Source organism: Hakea prostrata, chromosome 3 (genome assembly GCF_041222555.1).
Source record: "Hakea prostrata isolate BN-2017 chromosome 3, UWA_Hpros_2, whole genome shotgun sequence".
NCBI lineage: Eukaryota > Viridiplantae > Streptophyta > Magnoliopsida > Proteales > Proteaceae > Hakea > Hakea prostrata.
In genome coordinates this window covers 7,505,888-7,526,569 of record NC_142602.1, presented here as the reverse complement: position 1 = coordinate 7,526,569, position 20,682 = coordinate 7,505,888, and the positions used below count along the sequence as shown (strand labels likewise).

The 20,682-nt window shown below is 39.0% G+C and overlaps 2 protein-coding genes across 3 annotated transcripts; one reads left to right on the top strand and one right to left on the bottom strand.

Moving 5' to 3' along the window:
• Positions 1-102: 102 nt before the first annotated feature.
• Positions 103-15,904, bottom strand: LOC149020501 (calmodulin-binding protein 60 A-like). Of its 2 annotated transcripts, none has more exons than XM_089148658.1 (7): positions 15,370-15,904; positions 14,685-14,751; positions 10,250-10,302; positions 9,641-10,134; positions 2,460-2,620; positions 1,139-1,345; positions 103-1,074 (listed from the first exon to the last, which is right to left on the bottom strand). In XM_089148658.1, the coding sequence occupies exons 1-7, from the start codon at positions 15,450-15,452 to the stop codon at positions 439-441; spliced, it is 1,701 nt and encodes a 566-aa protein (XP_089004784.1). In that variant the 5' UTR covers positions 15,453-15,904; the 3' UTR covers positions 103-438. The 2 variants fall into 2 exon arrangements, with proteins under 2 accessions (XP_089004784.1, XP_089004786.1); XM_089148660.1 differs by having other exon boundaries at positions 14,685-14,740; positions 15,370-15,454.
• Positions 15,905-18,849: 2,945 nt separating this feature from the next.
• On the top strand, positions 18,850-20,031 carry LOC149020500 (uncharacterized). Its single transcript, XM_089146930.1, has 3 exons — positions 18,850-18,979; positions 19,094-19,126; positions 19,223-20,031. The coding sequence occupies exons 1-3, from the start codon at positions 18,923-18,925 to the stop codon at positions 19,502-19,504; spliced, it is 372 nt and encodes a 123-aa protein (XP_089003056.1). The 5' UTR covers positions 18,850-18,922; the 3' UTR covers positions 19,505-20,031.
• Positions 20,032-20,682: the final 651 nt, after the last annotated feature.

The window sequence follows — 20,682 nt, the reverse complement described above, 5'->3', positions numbered from 1 at the left end:
TGATCAGTAATGGAAGAAATTGAACATGCTTTTATCTCTATCACTAATATTTTACGCTAAAATAATCGGTGACAGAATCATAAACCACCTGCCTCTTCAGCTGCAATCCAGATCTTCCAAATGTTACTAGGAAAGTTGTATAACATACACTAGGATACACTACCACTCTAGCGTCTAGAGGAGTGCAGAGTACAACCAATCCACCAAAGGAAAGTCTCCCTTGGAAAGTCTCCCTTGGAAAGTCGCAAAAATTCAATTTTACCTATACAAGCTTCAAGGGCGGCACAGCAATCAAAATTCACAAGCCAGCCCTCATTGCTCTGTAAAACGTCAATGCCCAGAACCACAACTCTACGAACTGTACAATTCATAAAATAAAAAATCTCTCTACAAATTTTTCAGCAGAAGTAATTGAGAAGCAGAAAAGCTCTCAGCATCCTAACTAGATCTTGGGATTTCCTTATTCTCCCACACAGGTGTAACTCCCCAATTCTCCTTGCTCTTCCTTTTGGCCACAGACCTCCGGATTGTAAATATCCATCTCAGAACGCTGTATAGTATTCTCCATTGTGTCTGAGCAGCAGCAGCAGAACGAATGGCAAGGAAGCCACTAACAGCAGTCTGTAGGTCAGCTTGTGAATCCAAACCTAAGCTTTGAGATTGCAAGGCATCCTCGGTATCCAAATATTGTAGATTGTCTTCACCATAGAAAGTATGCAACATGGATTCCATACCCAAAAGAGAGTGTGCTACTTGGCTTGGCATATTGGATGGCTGTTCATGTCTAACGTCCATGTCACTAGTAGCTTGCAAGGTGTAATGATTCAACCTTGCTGAGGGCCCAGCAGATAAGATAGAAGAAACATCAGGAGAATACAGACACTGGTTAAAACCCAAGTCATCCGACTTCTGGTTGCTTAACTGATTACTGTATGAACTCTCAACCCCAGCAGAGCTGGAGGATAAACAAGCAGCAGGTGATTGCAAAAAGTTTCCCAGTGCAGCACCTTCTTCCCAAGAGACTACTTCTTCCCAATGTTCATATGCAACTTGTACAAGTTTATGTGCTTCAGCCTAGAATGTCAGCCAAAGAGTTAGAAGAAGGAAAATCAACTAAAAAACCAGGAGAACATTGTACCTTTTCAGTCTCTGACAGCCCATCAATGGAAACATATTTTTCCTCTGCAAGAATTCCCATAACTCGTCCTACAATGTTGAAGACCACACCTACTCTTTTTTGAGCACTGGGGGGATAATACATGTACATCCTATTATCAAGTGCACATGTCCAAGCATGGTCCATGGTGACCTCCCACATTTTAGCAGACATACCGTTCCCCAGAATCTGCATATATCTAAATAATCAGATACAATTATTACAGCATGTATAACTGAAATTTGAAGATGAAATAGATAACAAATGGATAGCAAAATTTCATCAAAGAATTTCAGATACTAACTTGCCATGTTATTGCAGTCATCTGTGTCACTAGACATTTCCATCCAATTCATATGACTAATTAACTTTCAGCTCCAAGTAGAAAGTGGCAACTTAAAGAGTTAAATTTTACATATAGGGCATAGCATGTTGGGAAGAAAAGGTGCCTGGAATTATTTGAATATTCGGTATCTCCTCCTACAAGGGTATTTTTATTAAATCATTTCCATGTAATTTTATCTGGAAAAATCAAAGCAACATATGAAATAATAACAAAACCATGATTACATTTATTAAATGGTTCCATTTCTACAGACAAACTCTTTATTTTAAAAACTCACATGCCTCATGGAAACAGAAAACTTACCCACTACAGACACATAGTAGAACTCTTCAAATTATAGAAAGAAAACAGCTTTAACTGAAATATTAGCTATTTTCCAACAGGATGAAAGTTTTTTGCTAAATGAATCACATATCAAAGTAACTTACCAATCTTGCACGCAGCAAGCATGGTTTGGTTTCCGTGGTGTTATCAAAATCAAGCGTTCTTTTCCATTTCCATTGTTCTACTCAATGCAAAGGAAAGTGATTTTCTCCAGTTATCCAGAATTTTATTCACTGTGATCTTGTAGATAGTCAACTTTACTAGGATAGACCATTATTTCAATCAGGATACCCTCTGCAAGAAAATGACTACTAGAAACTATGACTAATGTTGCTCAAAAGTTTGACTCCCTGATTATTATTAAACATTTAAAATCTAACAATAACCAAAAAGATAATAGCTTATCCTAATACAACTTAAAATTAATTTTCAGATAATATTATCTTATCTATCATTTGTCTACCTCTTCTTTTTATTTCTTTTATATATATATATATATATATATATATGGAAAGATTTTGGCTTTATCATAATAATATCTAAGAGGTTAAATTTATGCAACAATAGAAATGCAGTACCCTGGAATTTGTGGCTGTAACATATATAAAATGAGGGAGGACCATTGGACTTTACATTTCGGAGTCTTGGAGTGTCCAGACAAAGTATAGTCAGAAAATCCTTCACAGTATTGATATTTTGACTCCTCAAACGCTTATGGAAAGCACCATCTTTGCCAATCTTTTCCAGGCGCCATACCTCATCACCCAAAGAAGGAGGGTAATGTTTCTTGTACACTGCAAACATAAACAAGAGATTAAGTTAAACTTTACTTTTCTTTAGTGCATGGTGCAAATTTCGGTGGAAACCTAAGGTTCAACCCAGCAAAAACCAAAGGGGTTACTTTTTCTTCTCTTTTTTTTTTAATTTCGAACCTAGGTTTTGGGCCTTATATGACCTCCATTTCATCTGTTTTCTTATCTCCTACCTATTTAAAGCATAATAAACACAATGGAACTAGTATTTTGCCAAAAAAACCACTGAAATTTATCACTCAAGTATACTAACAACTGATTGGTTCTGACAAGTACAAATTGTATTGTATACAGGCATAGATTCATCAGCATACATAAATTGTTTGATAAAATGGTTACATATACAGTAAGTCAACAAAATACAATGACCAACTAGATCAAGTGAGGTTGTCTCACATATATTAAGTTGAAGCCCATATATCAAGTATACATATGTTGAAATTAAAAAATAGTTTTTAAAATCAGAAAATAAAAATAAAAAAAAAATGTAGCAAATAATAAAAAAAAAGTTTAAGAACACACGATCATAGATCATAGTCATAGTCCTAGACTAAACATATATTAATTTCAAGGCAATACAAGATCATTTAAGGCATGAACAAAACCAAAAAAAGCGGGGGAGGAAGCTTGGAATTGTTGGGTATGGCTTATGCTTCATATTCTATTGCAGCCAAAGTTTCTTTTGTAGTTGTTGTAGCTTAAGAGGTATTTGGAGGTAAAAGAGGAGCAAAAGAGGTGTTTGAAGGCAGAGGAGTTCCAAAAATTAGGTGAAAAAGGGATAAAAATCAACAAAACAAATGAAAAACAAGTTGGACTGTCGAAATTTCGGTCGAAACTAGCGAAATTTAGGTAAAAACTTGCAAAATTGTCAGAGCCTGCAAAATTTCGGTCGAAACCTATGATTTCAATAAAATATTATGGTTTCATTTCGATTTCTGAAAATGCTGTGATTTCAATTGATATTTCGACCGTTTCAATCAAAATTTATTCCATGCTTTAGTGTCTCATCTCTTATCATAACTTCCAGTCTACTTATATGCTTCCTTTTTTTTTTTTGGGGGGGGGTGCATTTTCCCCACTTTGAGTCCTTTTTTAGTTGCTTAAATTTCAAAGGGTGCAAACTTGCTATAAGACTTCTATAGTGACGGGATTCTGAAAGGCCGAAAACCATACACGCAACACAAGGTTAAAGCACAAAACAATCCACATATTTGTCATCTCAACCAAACTTTATATGATGAATTTCAACATCTCATCCCACTATATTTCCCATAGAAGCAAACCATCCTTGAGCATTTCTTCTAGGAGTGTGATGCATCTTAACGCAATCTAAGTCGTGAATTTATCGAAGCTGTAAACTTCATTTGGTTACCCACTTTTAACTCCCAAAACTCAACATACCTAGGAGGCGAGGGGAATAATCAAGTGTGCTTAAAATAATCCATTGTTCTCATGAGCTGTCATTGTCTTGCAAGATTTTCAAGTACACATGTGAAAATTACAGTAAATTGCCTTCGGTGAATAAGTGTACAATAATAAAGGAGAAAGGGGGGGGGAATCTAAAGTCACGATTTCTTTCACTGACTTTAATTACAACAAGATTTTCATCATAGACCAGACTATGAAACACAACATAAGACCACAATGATGAAGTCATGAGAAAGAGCTTCCTTAATCAACACCAGAAAAAATAACTCACCAATGAAATTGCCAAAGAAGCTGGTTAAAACTATAAAAACGAATTCATTGATATATCTAATATTAGTAACTAAAAGTTTGATATATCTTATATATAATTTCTTAAAATTCAAAAGAATTTTGAAAAAGTCCACTCAAAATATCAATAGGTCTTCAGTTAAGTCATGCATTTTACTTTTAACTTTGAAAAACACACCTATGTTCCTCATATCAATCCGAACAAACTTAGTAGTAGGATAAAAAAGAAACCTTCCTGTTTGAATTTTGAAAAACTCCTCTCAAAATGTCAATAGGTCTTTGATAAGAACCCATGAATTTAATGCAAAATTGATATTATTTAATTGAAAGAATAACGAAGAAAAATGATAAACTGGTTACAACGGTGCCAGTCACCCCCACAGCACATTGCTGCCCCTCAGCCTACAGCTGCCCAAACACTCATGTAAAAATAATCCTTCCCTACTACTCACATCTTACCCCTATATATAACCCCCTGATCAACCTTAATCTCCCCAAATCTCTCTCATTCAGTAGTAAATATTCTGTAATATTCTGCCTGTCCCCTAATCTCTCTTATTCAATAGTAAATATTCTGCAATATTTTGCAAATCATTCACAATATTTTGTCTGTCCCCAAATCCCTCTTATTCAGTAATAAATATTCTGCAATATTTTGCAAATTATTCACAATATTCTGTCTGACCTCAAATCTCTCTTATTTAGTAGTAAATATTTTGCAATATTCTACAAATCATTCTTTATTCAGCAACCTCCTTCTTAGGACCATATCTGATTTCTTTCCTTAACTGTTGTTCGCCAAATATTCAGCAAATCATTCCTCTCCCAATATAGCATAATACTGTGATCCCAGGGCTCTATCACTACCAGCCCCTCGAAAATCACCTTGTCCTCAAGGTGATGGAAAATTGGAAGCTTGGTCTTTACATGTTTGCCACACAACCATGCTAGTTCGACATTTTGCACAACATACCTCAACCAATAACCACATAACTCCAAGCAACCCAAATGAAGAAAAACCTTGGAAATTTCAGCTGAATTAAAGAGTACACTACTAATAGCCATTAGAACTGACTTCAGCTGAACAGCAATAACATATGGACCCATATAAAGCACAACTCCTGCTCCCTTGAGTTTCGTCTCAATATATGAATTAAGGACTTGTAGCGGATTAGCAGCACTGGTTTTCATACCGTCATTTGCAATGATTTCCCCTTTGGCCTCTTTTTCACCCTCTTTTAAAATCTCTACCAATGCTTTATCGCCATGGTTACTATTTGCAATACCGTCACCCCTTGTCTGGATGGCTCCGAAATTTTTCAGAGCATTCTCTGTGATTTCAGCCTTTGCTGCTTTTATTTGTTCCTTTATTGATGGTTCATACACTATGATGCCATTAACTTGCTCAAACCTGGTATTTTCTACTTCTCCCACTCCTTCAATCGCTTGCTCAACACTGAAATCCAATTTCAGGGCTTCCTTGAAGGTTAACCAATTGAAGTTCGACTAGTACTTTTAGTAAAGCCATGCTAACGCCTTTCCTTCTAAATGTTGTAGTGCCACTCCCAATTTATGTTCATCATCGATATGGTGTTCCCAATAGAATAACAAAACTTCAAGAAACCATTCCTGCACATCCCCTTCCCCAAAAAACATGGATAATCCGGTTTCCATTGCTTCCCGCTAGATCAAAATGTGCTCTAATACCAATTTGATAAGAACCCACGAATTGAATGCAAAACTGATATTATTTAATTGATAGAATAATGAAGAAAAATGATAAACTAGTTACAATAGTGCCAGTCACCCCCACAGCACATTGCTGCCCCTCAGCCTACTGTGATAGAGCCCTGGGATCACAGTATTATGCTATATTGGGAGAAGAAAGATTTGTTGAATATCTAGCGAACAACAGTTAGGGAAAGAAATCAGATCTAGCCCTAAGAAGGAGATTGCTGAATAATAATGATTTGCAGAATATTGCAGAATATTTACTGCTGAATAAAAGGGATTTGGGGACAGGCAAAATATTGTGAATGATTTGCAAAATATTGCAGAATATTTACTACTGAATAAGAGAGATTTGGGGATAAGCAGAATATTTACTATTTACTATTGAATAAGAGAGATTTGGGGAGATTTGGGTTGATTAGGGTTATAAATAGGGGTTAAAATGTGAATAGTAGTTAAGGATTATTTATGTGAGTGTTTGGGCAGCCGTAAGCTGAGGGGCAGCAATGTGCTGTGGGGGTGACTGGCATCATTGTAACCGGTTTATCATTGTTCTTCGTTATTCTATCAATTAAATAATATCAGTTTTGCATTCTATTCGTGGGTTCTTATCAAATTGGTGTCAAAGCAGTGACAATCTGCAGGAATAGATGGACACCGGATTGTCCATGTTTTCCGGAGAAGGCAATGTGCAAGAATGGCTTCTTGAAGTGTTGTTATTCTGTTGGGAACACCAAATTGAGGAGGAGAGAAGGTTGAGTGTGGTTCTCCAACATTTGGAAGGAGATGTGCTAGATTGGGTGTATGATAGATCTTGGTCGAAATTTACTTAGGTGAGTTTCCAAGAAGCCATTAAATTAGATTTTGGTTATAGCAAAGAATCAAAACGAATTTTGAGTTCGCACAATCCTGAAATAGCGATCAACGTTAGTAAGACAACCATGCTATGCAATCACAGGGAAGAGGAAGCGGATCAACGAAGGCGAAAATTGCGGGTGAAGCCGTGATTAATTTCAGACTTGTTCAGGCTTGCGCCGATAATCAAAACAATGGCATGGAAGTTTTATTTGAGTTTTCCACTAAAGAGAAAGAAGAGAAGAAACATAGGAGGGGGGCACAAAGGCTTTTCCGAATAGAAAGTAAGGTGGATTGGGAAGCAAGAACTCCAGCGAAACCACCATGGCTGATAGTGGTAGCGATGGAAGGGGACTCGTCGGCACCGTCGGAGATGAAACAGCTTGAATTCTGGCAAAATTCTAGTGCAACGTGGGCGCGATTGCCGAATAAATTCTTTCCTGATTTTCACCTTGAGGACAAGGTGAGACTGTTGGAGGGGAGTATTGATAGGCCCTTCATATCTCGTGTGTATCTCGCAAGCACAAGAAAAAAGCTGGATTTGGTGAACAGCAACTAGGGAAGGCAATCAGATATGGTCCTGAGAAGGAGGTTGCTGAATAGAGAAATCAATCAGATATGGTCCTGAGAATGAGGTTGCTGAATAGAGAAATCAATCAGATCTGCTCCTGAGAAGGAGGTTGCTGAATAGAGAATGATTTGCAGAATATTTACTACTGAATAAGAGAGATTTGGGGATAGGCAAAATATTCCAGAATATATACCATTGAATGAGAGAGATTTGGGTTGATTAGGGGTTATAAATAGGGGTAAGATGTAAGTAGTAGTTAAAGATTATTAATGTGAGTGTTTGGGCAGCCGTTGGCTGAGGGGCAGCAATGTGTTGTGGGGGTGACTAGCACCATTGTAACCAGTTTATTATTGTTTTTCGTTATTCTATCAATTAAATAATATCAGTTTTGCATTCGATTCGTGGGCTCTTATCAGTCTTCACTCTTCAGTTAAGTCATGCATTTTACTTCAACTTTGAAACACATAACTCTGTTCCTCACATTCAACCCAAACAAACTTAGTAGTAGGATAAAAAACACAGCTCCATCCAGACCAAAAGGTGTCACCATAATGTTGTTGTTTCTTGGTCTGCAGTTTAGATCCATAGATGCTCCAGAGCCCCACTCCCATTCTATGTTATATATATACAGCACTTGGGGGGCGGGGGGGATTAAGAACTGGTATGTAAATCAACCCTTCAATGTAAGCATCATGAACCGAGGATGAAGGACACTCACATGAGGCTGTGCCCCATTAACTCGTCACTTCTATATTGGAAGCCAAGGGCTATAGCTGGAAAGTCTGATTACAGACACCAAAAAAATAGCAAGATCAACAACTTCTTAACCAAAAAACAGAAAATTCTTAACAATTGCGTTATTAGAGAACGTTGTTCAAACTCTCTTTTTTTGGATATATATTGTCATTTTTTTTCAGAGAAGGGTTATCTTACCAATCACATGAAATAAAAAAGAGTCATAGAGCATTTTCTGAAGCTGAGTTTATTTTAGTGAATTACTAAGCAAAACCCAATTGATCCCAATCCTCTGATCATTTGAACATAGAAAGTCAGAAAGTTAAACAGCCCCAAACCAAAGACAATGTTTATTCATATGGTAGCTACAATCCTGTTGACATTGCTGGTTTATACTACAAGAATATATGTAGTTTTTCTGCAAAGGGAAATAGGTATTTTATGTGCCACATAGCCAAAGCCATTTAATTGAATAGAAAGCTTTGAGTTTTTCTCCTACTAAATCTCTAAAAACATTTTTATGTGCCACATGACAGCTCAATTGGCAACCATATTTTGTGAAAAAGTTGCCATTATTTATCACCCTCTACACATGGAAGCTTCAATTTCCAGCATGCCACATCAATTTCCTATAGTTGACCATTCTAAAGGTAAATAAAGCCCAGCAATTCCTATAATTGACCATTTGGTGGGAGTGCAGTCTTAGAAGATGGACTTCCAAATCTCGATCCTTAGACTTGATTTAGAAAGCCATCTATTTTTATGTTACATCTAGAGTACTCTCTTTCCCTCATCCCCCTGTTACTGACAACCCTAGAAATAGGTTGATTGTTAGCTCCTGGGGTCTCAGCTCTCTTTTGTATCCCTCCTCTTAAAGCCAAGTGCTTTCGCCCCCCCCCCCCCTCTTTCTCTCTTTGTATTGTTTCGTTGCAACAATATAATTATTTGTTCATCCCAAAAAAAAAAACCCAGTAAAAAGTGGGTGAAATAGATGCAAGCACAACTCTCTGGAATGCTCCTACATGAATAATGATATAGCTTCAGTGACAAGATTCCAGACTTGGCCAAATATCATGGTCCCATTCCTATATGCCACTTGGAATGACTAAATCATCCCTCAACTATTCTGCCACCAAAATGTAAAGGGAAAGTTCGATACATGATGAATTATACAATCAAAATGGGTAATAAAATTAGATGTTTGTTAATCAATGGGGTGACCTATACACCTGAGTCTGACTGTGGGATTGGTCAAGGATGCCCACCACATGGCAGAAAGAGCTTCCCATCAGCAGCTCACATGAGCCTTTCTAGGGTGGCAGTTGGAGAAAATATGATCCATATATATATGTGTCAGTAGCAGCAAAATAATATTAAACAATCAGAATACTCACATTCTCCACGGTGATCCTTTACCAAGAATGGTTCTGTCTTTGCTTCTTTTACTATAATCCCCTTACAGTTACCATCGACGACTCTTGCCCCTAACTTGAACTTACGACTCCTTGTCCAGCTTGAATTATCAGTAAAAATAAGGTCACCCACAACACCACTACCCTCATTAAGATTCAGAAATACATCACCGGTAAGAAGTGGTCTCTTGCCTTCCCTTTCCTTAACAATGTTGCTATTGAACTCTTCAGTGGTCCAATTTTCTTGTTCATCACCTTCAAAATCCCCTTCAAGAACCACTATTTCCACCTTTGCCGTGGATTCAGGACCCGAGTTGACAACTTGACCAGACAGGGTATCCATCATAGCTAATCTTATGGTTGAACATTCCTCTGCTTCAAGTCTTGTACCAGTAAAAACTGGAAGAGAAAGCCTGTTTATGAATTGCAGTTGTAAGCTCCTTGATACAGGTGGGTGCAACTGTCCCATGCAATTTCTGAACAAGAAATGCAAAATGAGTCAATGGTAGAATCATCATTATGAAGGATAACTTTTACATAACTAAATAATAAAGAGACTCTAATAAGCAGCCAGATTGAACTAGTTCTTACTGCGTAACACTGGTAAAATGCTTTCTCAGTGCCACTTCAAGTTCTTCTTTAACCTGAAAAAACATGCAAGACATCAATGAGTAGAGTCATTTGAAGTAACTGAATCACAGTGTAGAACACTGATAAGAAACTACTAATCCCTCTGAAAATCAATACGAAAATACAAGAAATAACAAGGATAAGCCGGATTTAATGGTGCCAGTCACCCCCACACCTCACGGTGCCCCTCAACCTACGGCTGCCCAAAACTCACACATAACATTTTTTCCATCCCCTCTTCCTCAATTCCCCTTCTATTTATTACCCCTCAACTAACCCTAATTCTCTCTCTCCTCCATGTGGCGTCATTCTAAAAAAAAGGGCCCTAACACCCTCGAAATTCACCTTGTCCTCAAGGTGAAGGAAATTTTTGTTAATGGATGAATTAACCAAAGACATTCAAGATGAGGTCGTTGCTTTGGATGATATTGTGCTGATTGATGAAACCGGGGGGTTAATCCAAATTAGAATCATGGACAAGCTGAACAAAGGCTTTAAACTTAGTAGATCAAGCAATATTCTGGGGGGGGAGAGACCCAACAGCAGGCCCAACATAAGGGGGTTTCCAAGGATGCAATTGACCAATGGATGTGTGCATTCTCCATTAAGAAACCTAAGGACGGAAATAGAAAAATCAGAGTTGCCGAGGATGCTAAGATGGATGAGTGGCAGTTCCCCTCAAACGATATGCCAAACGACAACTAGAGAGGGGTAGGTGGGAGTGCCCGGAGCGGGCAAGAACCATGTAGCCGACCCCATTTAGTTGGGCAGGCTATTGTTGTTGTTGTGTGTTGAACCCAATTCTCTCTCCCTCCAGTGGCGTCATTCAGGGCCCTAACACCCTCGAATTCACCTTGTCCTCAAGGTGAGGAAATGGCGCTTCCCGCCAAGCGACAGCAATAGGGACCCGGCCAACCCAAGGGTGTGCGGTCCATTAAAAAATCGAGACGGTCCCCCAAACGTATGCCCAGAGGGGGGGGTGGGGTGCAAGTGCTGCCGTTACCAAAATGGGGTTGCAGAGAAGACCAAGAAGCACCACTTCAGAAGTCATGGCCGCCTGAAAACCAGCGTAGAGAGAGCACAAGGTCTCTAATTCAAGCACCATACCACAAGGAAGAAAAAGTGAATGGAATCCACTGTAGGACAGACCTCCAAGCAAATCAAGAAAAACTTGCAGCGAAAAACCGAGGGAACGATGCCGAACAGTGGTTTTCTCCAACAGGTTTTGCAATCCAAGCGTAGTTGGTGCAAGTCACACCCCTGTCAATAATGCCGGCTCCGGGAGAGCCAATAAATAGGAAGCTCAAGTTGCCTTGGATTTCAAACGAAGGAGGAGGATTTCACTCTCCGTAATCGAGCGTTGCATCTCCGCCTTGGGGTTTCGCACAAGCAGATACGAGGGCTTTCTCAAGAAGGAGGTAGAAGACGGTGGTTTTCCTTGTCAGTTAGGACATACCTCAATCGCTGCAGCCCCAACGTAGCCGCCTCCCTTTCCATCTTGATTTTCAGAGGTTGAAGATGCTGGCTCCCCACTTTGCTGCCGCTTCTTTGGTAATTGTTTGAGTCGGATTGGTCTTGGGTTGGGAGCTTGGTTCATTTGAGTATTTTGGGCCCAAAATAATAATGAGAAAAAGTGGGTTTTGGGGTAACGAATGGGCCAGGTCCATAGTGGGTCTTTTGAAGTGGTTGGGTTCAAATACGTAAACCCATGGGTAGAAAAGGATGGGCCCGGTCTCAGGTAAAAGGACTGGGCTAGGCTGGTTAATAAAATGAGCTGGGCCCATAGTGTTGCTTTTGGATCGGTTAAGTCTAACCACTTAAAACCATGGGCTAAGAAAAATGGGTAGAAAATTGGGTTAATAAAATAGGATGGGCTTGGGTTTAATGAAATAGGATAGGCCCGAGGTGGGTCTTTTAAATGGGTGGTGTCCAAACACAAACCATGGGTTAAGAGACATGGGTTGGGCGTTGGTTTGATGGAATGGATTGGGCTTTGGGTCAAGAAATTGGAATGGGTCCAAGAAAATTCTTTTGAACGGGTTATGCAGAAGCACTTAAAATTGTGGGTTAAGAAATATGGGTTGGATATTGGGTTAATGAAATAAGATGGGCTAGGGGCTAATGGAATGGGTTGGGCCCAAGGGGGTTTCTTAGGGAATTTGGCGGTCCAATCTTTGTACTTGGTTCACCTGGGTTTAAGTGGTCCTTGTGGTTTATAGCTCGAACCGAACTAGTGAACCGGTTGAGAGGCGGTTCGAATGAAAGAGCCTCCTTCCTCCTCTCTTCTCCTTATTCGACAAGCTTCAGGCCTAACCGCCGCCTGCAACTTTCCGCCGATTGCACCTGGCCTCCTATGCTTCTATTCTTCGCTGCCTTTCACTTTAATGGCGTGATTTTCTGCTGCTGCAACTTCACTACGGTAGGCATCGACATCCAAACCTCTCATTCTCTTCTTCTTTCTTCTCCTAGTATCGTTTGGGACCACCGTAGTAATCGATCGATCTCTTCCTGTGATTTCACTGTGGTCTTTCCATCGTTTTTGCCTGGTTTCCCATTTCCACCACCCCATTAGCATCCATAATTTCTTCCTAGTTGTTGTCCAAAATCGCACTGACCTCTATTGCCTGGCCATCGCCGAACTCAGCTTGCAGGGCTTCTCTGAAACTCACCCAATCAAACACCGGCCAAGACCTTACATAAACCCAATCCAACTTGTCTCCTTCCAAATGCTGAAGAGCTATTTCGAGCCAATATTCATGCTTCATTTGATGTTGCCTACAGAAAAATTTGACTTCATTTAACCATCCATGCACTCGTCCTTCACCAGAAAACAGCGACAATGTCATCTCACCTTCCTAGGATTGTTAATGCTTTGATACCAATTGATAAGAAACTACTAATCCCTCTGAAAATCAATATGAAAATACAAGAAATAACAAGGATAAGCTGGTTTTAATGGTGCCAGTCACCCCCACACCTCAAGGTGCCCCTCAGCCTACAGCTGCCCAAAACTCACACATAACATTTTTTCCATCCCCTCTCCCTCAATTCCCCTTCTATTTATTACTCCTCAACTAACCCTAATTCTCTCTCTCCTCCACGTGGCGTCATCTTAGGGCCCTAACACCTTCAGTAAAACCAAAAACATAAATCAACATCATATGAGAGACCATTAAATTAACCTTAGAAACAAAAGTTTTTATATGGAGACAATTTCTCATATTGTTTTCATGAAAAAATTATAATTCAAAGTCTGTTTTCAAGATCACTATCATAAATTATTTTGAGATAGTGGGTCATAGACAATGCCATAGACACCAGCGTAATGCATGAGAAATGAAATCTGATAAAGTCAAACTGAGCTTTTAACTCATTCTGAGAAAGATGAAGAGCCATTCATCATCAGGGATATTCGGGCCAAATCAGTGAAGAATAAAATCAAACAAAACAAGAATAACTGAATGCACAGGCCGATTCACCATGGAAGCTTGACTGGATATTGAGGAGGGGCCTTTATTTCTAATGCAGAATAAGCCGGTTCCCCTGGTTGATGCCCTAACCTTCAAATTCAAACAAGCCACATGAAGGCCAGTAGGATAATTAACAGAAGGTTCTGCAATGTTTAACAGCCCAAAGGAGTGAGAGAGACGAAGGGAGAAAAAACATGGAAGGGTAATGCAAACACATTCCTCAAACTATACCAATTTCAAATTAGAAATGAAATTTAGAGCTCTTCTGAAAACAATATGAATAGTTTCTTAGAAATTATGGCTTAGAGACCCTAAGCAAATTTTGTTCACTATGACCACCCATTCCAAGTTCAGAATGAGGCTCTAAGATATCAATTAAATTAGTTACTTTTCAGCTAAGTTGAGCATACCAGTTTCTGTGCCCAATGACCACCCCTTGAAAGTCCAGATTGAAAGACTCAGTGAGATACCAGTTACATACTGATTGAAATCCTCTACTTAATATCAAAAGTAAGAATATTACTTTGAAAAATGCAAGATAGAAATGTAATACAAGCCTAATCTTAAATTTGAAGATATATTTCTTCACTAATAAAAACATTCAATTATAACCACATAAAATGATTATCTCATCCCTATAATAATTAATAGTCATGCGCAAGAGAGGACTCTTGTTGATCAGTTTACAAGATAATTCAGCATGACCTACAGGATCCAGCTATCCCACCACACAAAAGGTTTATAAACAAAAGTGTTATTTTTTTTTAAAATAGTTCTATATCCAAACTTCTCCTTAGTTGATCTGTCATTAAACCAAGAAAATAAGGGCAAGGGAATACATCCTCAGCCCAAGTTTAATACCGAAACGGTTAAAACGCATGTAAGATTCATAACTGCAGCAAAAGTTATCTGAGGGCATCACTTACTATTCTACGGACCAAGGGTTCCAAAATCTTCTGAACATCATGCAGCTTCACCGCTTCTAGGAATACGCTTAACCATTAAAAACAAAAAAAAGGATTAGCAAACAACAAAAACAAGCTATATCACACTAAACCATTAAACCAAAAAAAAAAAAAAACAGATTAGCAAACAACAAAAACAAGATATATCAGGATAATGCGGCGATGCTCTTTTCATGTGAGAAATAGTCATTCAATTTAAAAAGAATATCAGCAAGGACACTTGATTTCATAACTGTCAGCGTGCTGTTCCTTCTGTACTGAAATAGTCTATGTCCAATCCCATCCTCCACAAAGAAGGGAATGGAAAATCGTGAAAACACTATTATCAAAACAAAGACAGAACAACAATAATTTCCCAATGCCACAAACCAGAATCTTCTTAATTAACTCAAGCACAGAAATTTTATTGAACAAGGTAACATTTAACAAGCAAAATCTTCATTCACCCATAACCTTCACAGATTTATTAACCTGGAAATTAGCATTTTACTCCTTACCCTGATAAAAGGTAATACAAACCCACACCAAAACCAACCTGATTTATTACTCCCTTTTTTTACTGGTGAAGATTATTTAATAGCAAACCAAAATGAGTGTGGAAAAAAAAACGAAGAAGAAAGAAGAGCAACTGGTGCAGGTATCTAACCTTCTCAAGGAACGTCCGCATTGACGCTTCTCACCACGGCCGTTGCCTTCCTTTCCATCTTCAGGATGCCGTTTCTGCGACATACTTCAGGTTGGGAATAAACGAAATTAGGTGGAACGATAACTAAAACCAAATTACTTCTCCCCATCAACTAGACGTAGGCACCAAGATCAAGAAGAGCAGAACCAGAAAGAGAAGATAGAGTAGGACAAACTAGTGAGAATAGGAACATGCAACGAAGATGCAGTAGAGGAACAAGAAGAACAAAAGGAATAATAATAATAAACATAAACACTACTAAGTAATAAAGGGATTAGTGACAAATCCTTGCCATCCATCCATGTCTCCCCAACCACTAATTTGGAATTTCAAAACGGAGCTTAGATAGAAAGATGCACGTTACAGAGAAGGTCGTTAAACTGAAACATCTGAGAGTTTTTATATAGCAGAAGAGTCCCGTGATGAATGAGACGAAATTAAGGAAGGAAGGAAGGAAAAGAGGAGAGAGATGGAAAGTGGTTGATGCAATTGGCAATTTCAATTTGCAATTGCAGATGCAATAGTAACTGGAGTGATTGAATTCTTGGAAGATCCGTTTGCGGGACCCACAAAAGCGCGTGACCCCACAAGAGACGGTCACATCAAACGCGGCTTCTTTGTACACCTTGGCGTTTACCTTTTGGCTCCTTCATGAGTCATCTACTTACGTTTCATACATTGGTACACCTCGGTCTACTACTTGTTTATTTTGAACTTTTGTCTTCTTGGTTCTGTATGTAGATTCCTTGGCCAACATGGTCCAGCCATTTTTGGGTTTGTGTTTGGGAGCAGCGTCGCTTTCAGTAGTGCACGGTCCAGATGCATTTTGGGGTCAAAAGTAAATTTGGACTATTGAATGAACACTTTACTCAAAGGTCCAGATTTGCTCTGGACTCTAAAATACATCTGGGCCTTTGACTGCTAGGAGCAGCAATGCTCCCAAGCAAAATCTGTCATTTTGAGCTTCTCATTGTCCGCTCTTGTCAATCCCTGACTCATTCAGCTTTATTGGTGCAAAACAACAAATTTGATCATATGACGAGTTCGAAGTATGTGTTTCCAATACGCTCCTTAACTGAAATTTACTAGAATTGCACTTCTGAATCATTTTGTCATTATTCAAAGGTGGATCCCATTCCTATTGTGTGTTGAAATACGAAAGCAGCATACACCTCTATCTTAACGAGTAGATGATCCAAAATCTCGCTTAAAAGTGCAAGGTTTGACACGATTCTGAAGTATCAATATTGATGCTTAGTTATAATCAAATGGGCAACTGACTGTAATCAATGGACAAATGAAAATGAGAATTGGTACCAAAAAGAGCCTAAAACTCTTATCTTACAAATAAAATTTAATAAGCGAGCGACGGATAATGACAACATATACACAAAGTTTGCATATGTACACGCCTATGCATGCCTGTAAGATATTGCATGGATTTATATATAAATATTTTACCATTTTCTCTCTATAATGATGTCAACAATTCACTTTAATGTCTATTCGGGAGTGGTTCATGGCTCTTTTTTGGCAAAATTTGTATTTATGTATATGACATATTTATGATTAAGTTATGAATAACAAGCAATAATAGTTTGATACTAGTAAACATGATATATTATATAACAGGAAGTAGGTTTTGTATAGTTGAGTGAATGATATCAAATATATCACCAGTTAGGCTTAGAGTAGATATTTGGATAGACTTTGGATTTGGTTTGCTTTTATTAGTTTGGGCTAGTTTTGGTATTCCTTCAAAAATTATAGTGGGGATGAGAGCAAGAGGGAGGAGGCTAGGGAGAGAGAAAATAAAGGTCCGTTCTGATTTATAGTAATTTTATAATTTTATCCTTCCTTTAAGTAGTAATTCCAAACTTCATTAACGATATCAACATACGTTATGATGATAAATCATAATTAATTCTTGATCTATTTGTATATCTACGTGTAAATCCATTTTATTTTAATGAGAAAATAAGGCTCACAAATCATATTGTATATATGTATATTTAAGTGTTGTTCCAAGATCTGCAGCCATTAACAACGTGACTAACTCCTTGGTTTAGAGGGCAATTTCTTTTGCAGCAAGATTCATTGATCTATCTGTTTATAATGGTTTTGAGAATCACTCATGTATTGTTACAAAATAGGTTTTTATTTTACATTTTTAAAACAAAGAACAACCACCTAACATGAAAATATGTAAAAATGATTTTACCCATAAAGTGTCTCCCAAAATGAATACATAACCTAGCTAATGCATATTTCCAAAATACAAAAAGACCCCAAACAGTTTGAGCTCAAAATTAATCTTTATATTCTATACTATGTTTTAGATCTTTAGATTTGAAGAAAAGATAATGCTGGTGAATTTGCATTAGTCTCACAAGTTGATTCAACTCTAGATTTTTATTCAATTTGCAAAGAATATGAGAAAATTTTCTCTAATTGCCATAGCTTCACCTTCTATAGCAATAGAGAGATTGACTGAAATTTATAGCTACCAAGATCGGTACATGCACTTCAATGCAAGCCACAAACCCTAGTCCCCCAATAGAGCAATTAAATGCTTCCTTTGGGATCCCCGTCGCTATATTAAGTAGTGAATGAATATACCTTTATAGGTAACTGTTGTTGCTTGGACTTCTTCATAAGATTATTCAAAATTGAAATTGATAATCTATAAACTGACACAAACACGGACTATCATTCATTATAACCATCAAGTATTGTTCAAATGGTTTACTATAGCCACAAAAGTAGTTCATAGCTCTTTTAATTTTGTTGAAATTTTCTTGATGTGGACCACCATTTAAGAAGATAAAGCATCAACCTAACCTAGTAGTAGGTCATGAATAAGACGGAATTGAGAGCAAAATTCAAGCTGGTAACATAAGTTATGGGTCATTTGCCATATAGTTGAATATGATAACTCAAAATTTTCGTGAGGTTAAAATTTTAAATTAACGACGGGGGGAGCCGGCGGGCCCGCGCGCGGGGCCGGGGCCCCGCCCGCGGCGGGCCGGCGGCGCCCGCGCCCGGGGGCTGGGCGCGCTGGGGCCTTGGGTTGTGGTGCCCTTCCCCGGGCCGGGTGGGGCTCTCCCTCGCCGGTTGGGTCTCTCGGGGCTGTGGCCGCGGGCCCGCCGGCGGGCGGGGCCCCCGCTTGGCTGCCGGTGTTCGGCTCCCCGTTTGTTTTTTAAATTAAATATCAAATAATACAATTGAACAAAAGAAGGTTTGTTTCATCAAAGATGGACAAGAAATTGCAGTCTCCAAGAAGATTTGAAACCAAAGATGATGATGAGTCATGAGCAATTTGTTCTCTCTCTCTCGCTACCCCATCCTGCCTGCCAAGCCCATGAATTCATCAAAGCTGTCACCCACCATCACTCGCCCCCATTATCCCATTATCCAATATTCCCATCCCCAAACTCTCTCCAATAAAATGCCAGAATAGGCACTTTGCTTGTGTGTTCAGATTCTCTTTGCTTGTGTGTTCAGATTCTCCAGAATGGTCTCCAGATGTCTCATTTACCTCTTGGCCTCCTTTCTTCTGCTTGCTACTGTGGTACTAAGGCTCTCATTTCACTCTTCACTCTAACAAGCTTTGATTTTCTAGTTCCCAAAGGCTCAAGAATTAACCAACACCTGAGTTATAACTACTTTCATTTGGGTTTTGTAGGTTTCATCCATTGACGAGGAGATCTTCTCAGAGGTATACCTTTGCCATAACGTTTCTCGATCGTTACTAAAAGTGAGAGTTCTTTGTAACACTAGTGTGTATGGAATGTATGTTTTTGTTGTACTGTAGGTGGCCGTCTACGCCAATGCCCCCAGGAAAGCTACACTTGCTCCAGCTACGGCACCGCCACAAGGCACCCCTAAAGCCACCAGTTATTGTGAAGGCACCAGCACCTGCACCTGCGCCTGGGCCAATGGCACCACCTCCTACACTTCCACCGGTGAACATTACAGAATGCCCCCGTCTTTGTGGGGTAAGGTGCTCACTGCATTCAAGGAAGAGGCAGTGCACACGGGTGTGCATGACTTGCTGCCAACGCTGCAAATGTGTTCCACCAGGCACCTATGGTAACAAGGAGATGTGCGGTAAGTGTTACACTGATATGACCACCCACGGCAACAAACCCAAGTGCCCCTAAGGCCCCAACCACCACCTCCATAAGAAACCATGTTGGCACTTGGCAGTGTGATTTAATTCGTTGAGCTACATCTCAAAACCCTCGGGCGCTTGCTGCTAAAGTGGATCACTGTGTTGTGGGCACCATTTTGACTCAATACGTTTCGATGATTTGAAAGTTTAGCGTATAATTCAAGTATGTTCCAAGAATGAGGAAAACGACATTTATCTGGTTTGCCTGGCGTGTTAACTCTTCAAATTTAATGTAGGACATCATGCATTAGGTAAATGCTTCATAGATTCGATATTTAATAAGACTAAATGAGTAATCTTTGTGATTAAGCCAAATAATTATATTTCTACCGCATGAATTGTTAAAGGATTGCGACAAGTCTAGATCTGATGGATATAAAGACAGTGCTCACCTGCACCACATAATAGTAGTGAGACCCTTTATGCCTAATTCATTGGGTCAGTATTTAAAGGTGAGTTTATTTCTTAATACAAGAAAAGCATAGACTTTTACGGAGAAGTAGAAAATCCAGACTCGAGTTTGACGTGGCAGTGTTGGAGTAAAGTGGATCCCCACCGTAGATTTACGGTATATCAAGTTTAATTTGGGTTTGATCACTAACAAAGGCACCATATGGCCCACAATGCACATTGAAAAGTTTTTGTCTCACCATAGCAGATCCTTGAAGTCTACCAATACCCTTTTGTATTTAGTACGCTCACCAACCGAACCACAAGTTCATAATGATATTATGATACCATTGATTGCATATCCAACTCTTTCTTTACAAATTAGTGCCCCAGAAAACAAAGAAATAGAGAGAAGCCCTAATCCAAAGCCTAACCAAGTCAAAGCATAAAGCAGTCACTGACAAGAAACTTAGGTTTTCAGTGATGGAGATGGGGCATTTGGACTTTGGAGCTCCCACACATTTCCTTGCTCCCAGAAGTCCCTGGAGGAACACACCTGCACTTTCGACAGCAAGTTCCACATGCTCTCGTGCACACGTTTGGCCTCGAGTGCAGGCTGCAGCTCACTTTGCATAATCCATCACAATCTGAAACCAAAACCAAACAAAAAGGATCAACAAAAGAAATTCCTTTGTGGATATTTATTTGTA